Source organism: Montipora capricornis, chromosome 14, assembly GCF_036669925.1.
Source record: "Montipora capricornis isolate CH-2021 chromosome 14, ASM3666992v2, whole genome shotgun sequence".
Lineage (NCBI taxonomy): Eukaryota > Metazoa > Cnidaria > Anthozoa > Scleractinia > Acroporidae > Montipora > Montipora capricornis.
The window spans coordinates 34,765,786-34,768,285 of NC_090896.1; the positions used below are offsets into that span (position 1 = coordinate 34,765,786).

The following is a 2,500-nucleotide window of genomic DNA, read 5'->3' on the forward strand; positions in this document are numbered from 1 at the left end:
GGATGACGCGGTCTTTACCGAGGAGAGCTCAGAAATAGACGACGACGACGACATACATGTAGGGGAAAACGAGTTCGAGACCGTTAGTGAGCACGAAACGGATGGCGAGTAAACATAGGTTGAAAGCCCTTGAACATATACATCAAACGGCTCCTTTAGGAGCCACCAATTTTATAAAAGTGCATAACCAATTATCACTGTTGTGTTTTATTACTTCTGCATCATCGATAACGTGTCCACAAGCGGGAAGGCAAAGTTATTCAGCAATTGTATTTGTTTTGAATCCCAAACCCTCGGCTATAAGCCAAACCCCGTTTCTTGTGAAAAAATCAACCAATTTTTGTCTCAAGTACTGAAAAAATCGCTAGTCTTATAGGTGAAGAAATATGGTAGATTTTGTATTCTGGGGCAGTTTGGTGAGTTTTTTGTACTAAAGGGGCAGTGCAAAAGCTGGACAGAGGTCAAGAGAGAAGGCAAGGGAGGTAGAGATAAGGGGAGAGATAGAAAAAATGCCTGCTATGAACCCTTCACCTTTTCTCTTTATATTTTTAATAATGTAATTGCCTGTAGCAAGCTAATCTGGCAATGAGGTCAGCACACGAGTGCTTAGATAGTACAACAGCGAAGGTTAGAAATAAAGAAGAAAAAGAAATGTAGAGAAAATGAGTTGACAAAATAATATGCAACGTAGTGAGCAAATTACTCACAGTAGCATACAGCTCAGTGATAATAAGCAGAACTCAACTACTTTCTCATGGCCACTGTATCAAAACACACACCAAACCTCCTGCTATGCATTCTAACAGTTTCATGATAATATTTGTCAATGGGGTCAGCTTTAGGAGTGATTGGGTTAACAAAATGTAGCCAATCACAACACAAGACTTGACTGCTTCTGAAAGATATGCAATGTGTGATGATAGGGTTTTATTAATAAGCACTGTAATTCTCATTAGGATATTCACTACCTGGCCAATGACTGTGGCAATTACCCCCTGGCTGAAGTAGCAAAGCAAAGAGCTATACAAATTGATAATGAACCCCTCAGTTCAGGTATGTCAAAAGCATAACGCTTTGAGCTGTGGAATGAACAAGAAAGGTACATGAATCTTTCCACGCCACTACGATCATGGACAAAATTCTTTGGGCATATTTGCAGTTGTAACTCCTTTCACACACTTCAAGCACACAGTCACTTCGAACCACAAGTACCTAGCCCCTCCCCAACAATGTTGCACCATCCTGTAGTTTTCTCAGACTTTTACATTGTATTGGGTGGGGGAGGGGGAAAGGCTGCACTCAATTAAGTTTTCAAATATGGAACTGCTTTTGAAGGTAATACCGGTAATTATTCTGAAAATCATCAACAATAGATCACTTTCAAGAATGCCATAATACTCTCTGTTTGCCTTCCAACATTTTGCATAAGCATTGTTTCAAGTTTCCCTTGAGACTTACAGTGGTGCTTATGCAAAGTTTTTTTTGGATGGCAACAAAGAGGATTATGGTATTTTTGAAAGTGGCCTATTTTGAGTTTTTCATGCCTGTTCCAAGGAATTTTTTACAATGACTGCAAAAATTCTTCTGCACTCATTGGCTAATTTTTATTGTCAATAAGCGGAAAGACACATAAATTTGTAATTTATGCGATTATGATGCGATATTGGTCGCATCAGATTGAAGTTTCTCGCATTTTTGTCTCGCTTTCCTCTCATGTTTTGACTTAATTTTGACCCCTCTGCCTTTTTGTCATTGTAAAAAACAAATTGATGTCAGTTTTTCATGCGTCTGTCCTGTTATTGATCATGAATTTCATCATAACATTGTCAAAGTAGCCTGCGGATCCACTTGGCTATCGCCTCGTGGATCCACAGCTACTTTGACAATGTTATGACACAATAGGCCTTTTGCAACTAACGATCACATGGTACAAAATCCGCCATGCTGGAGGGCAAGTTCATTATTATTCCCCCACTGGGACATTAAAACAAAGGCAAGTCAAGCTTGACTGGTTCAGGTCTCTTTGTTTTAATGTCCAGTGGGCTTAGGCATTTTAATTACTTGCTGGTTGAGAGCCTTTGAAATAGATGTTCTCGTACACAATGTTAACAAGATGGCCATCTTTCTTAAATTTTCGGAGCAGACGTTGCAGTCTGCCTTCTCTGAGTAAGGTGGGATCTTCCTTGATAGGCCGGAATTTAGAGGGGTCATTGATGATTTTAAGGATGCCTTGGTCGTAATCCGATCGGTCCAAGACAACCACACCATTCCCTTTTTCCGGTTTTAAAATGACAATGTTTTTGTTCTTCCTTATTTCCTTAAGAACCCTGAGTTTTTTGAGGTCTTCAATCGTGGGACGGTTTGAAGAGACATAAGTGTGGGCTAGATGAGAAAGATCTGCAGTTTTCCTGCTTGTTTGGTGTCTCTCAATTTCTTGTCCATAGTGTGATTAATAAGTTCGAAGCAAATGAAGACATCTGACTCCTTTATTTTTGGTGGA

At 39.7% G+C, this 2,500-nt stretch overlaps 1 protein-coding gene across 3 annotated transcripts in view; it reads left to right on the forward strand.

Annotated features, from left to right (window-relative positions):
* Positions 1 to 2,500, forward strand: part of LOC138033712 (WD repeat-containing and planar cell polarity effector protein fritz homolog) — a 20,294-nt gene that overhangs the window by 14,656 nt on the left and 3,138 nt on the right. For 2 of the 3 annotated variants that reach the window (XM_068881509.1, XM_068881511.1), the window contains one exon: positions 957 to 1,053. In XM_068881509.1, the coding sequence (XP_068737610.1) occupies positions 957 to 1,053 (97 nt within the window). Of the gene's footprint in view, positions 1 to 956; positions 1,054 to 2,323 lie in introns of all 3 variants that reach the window. The other variant, XM_068881510.1, reaches the window with a different exon arrangement.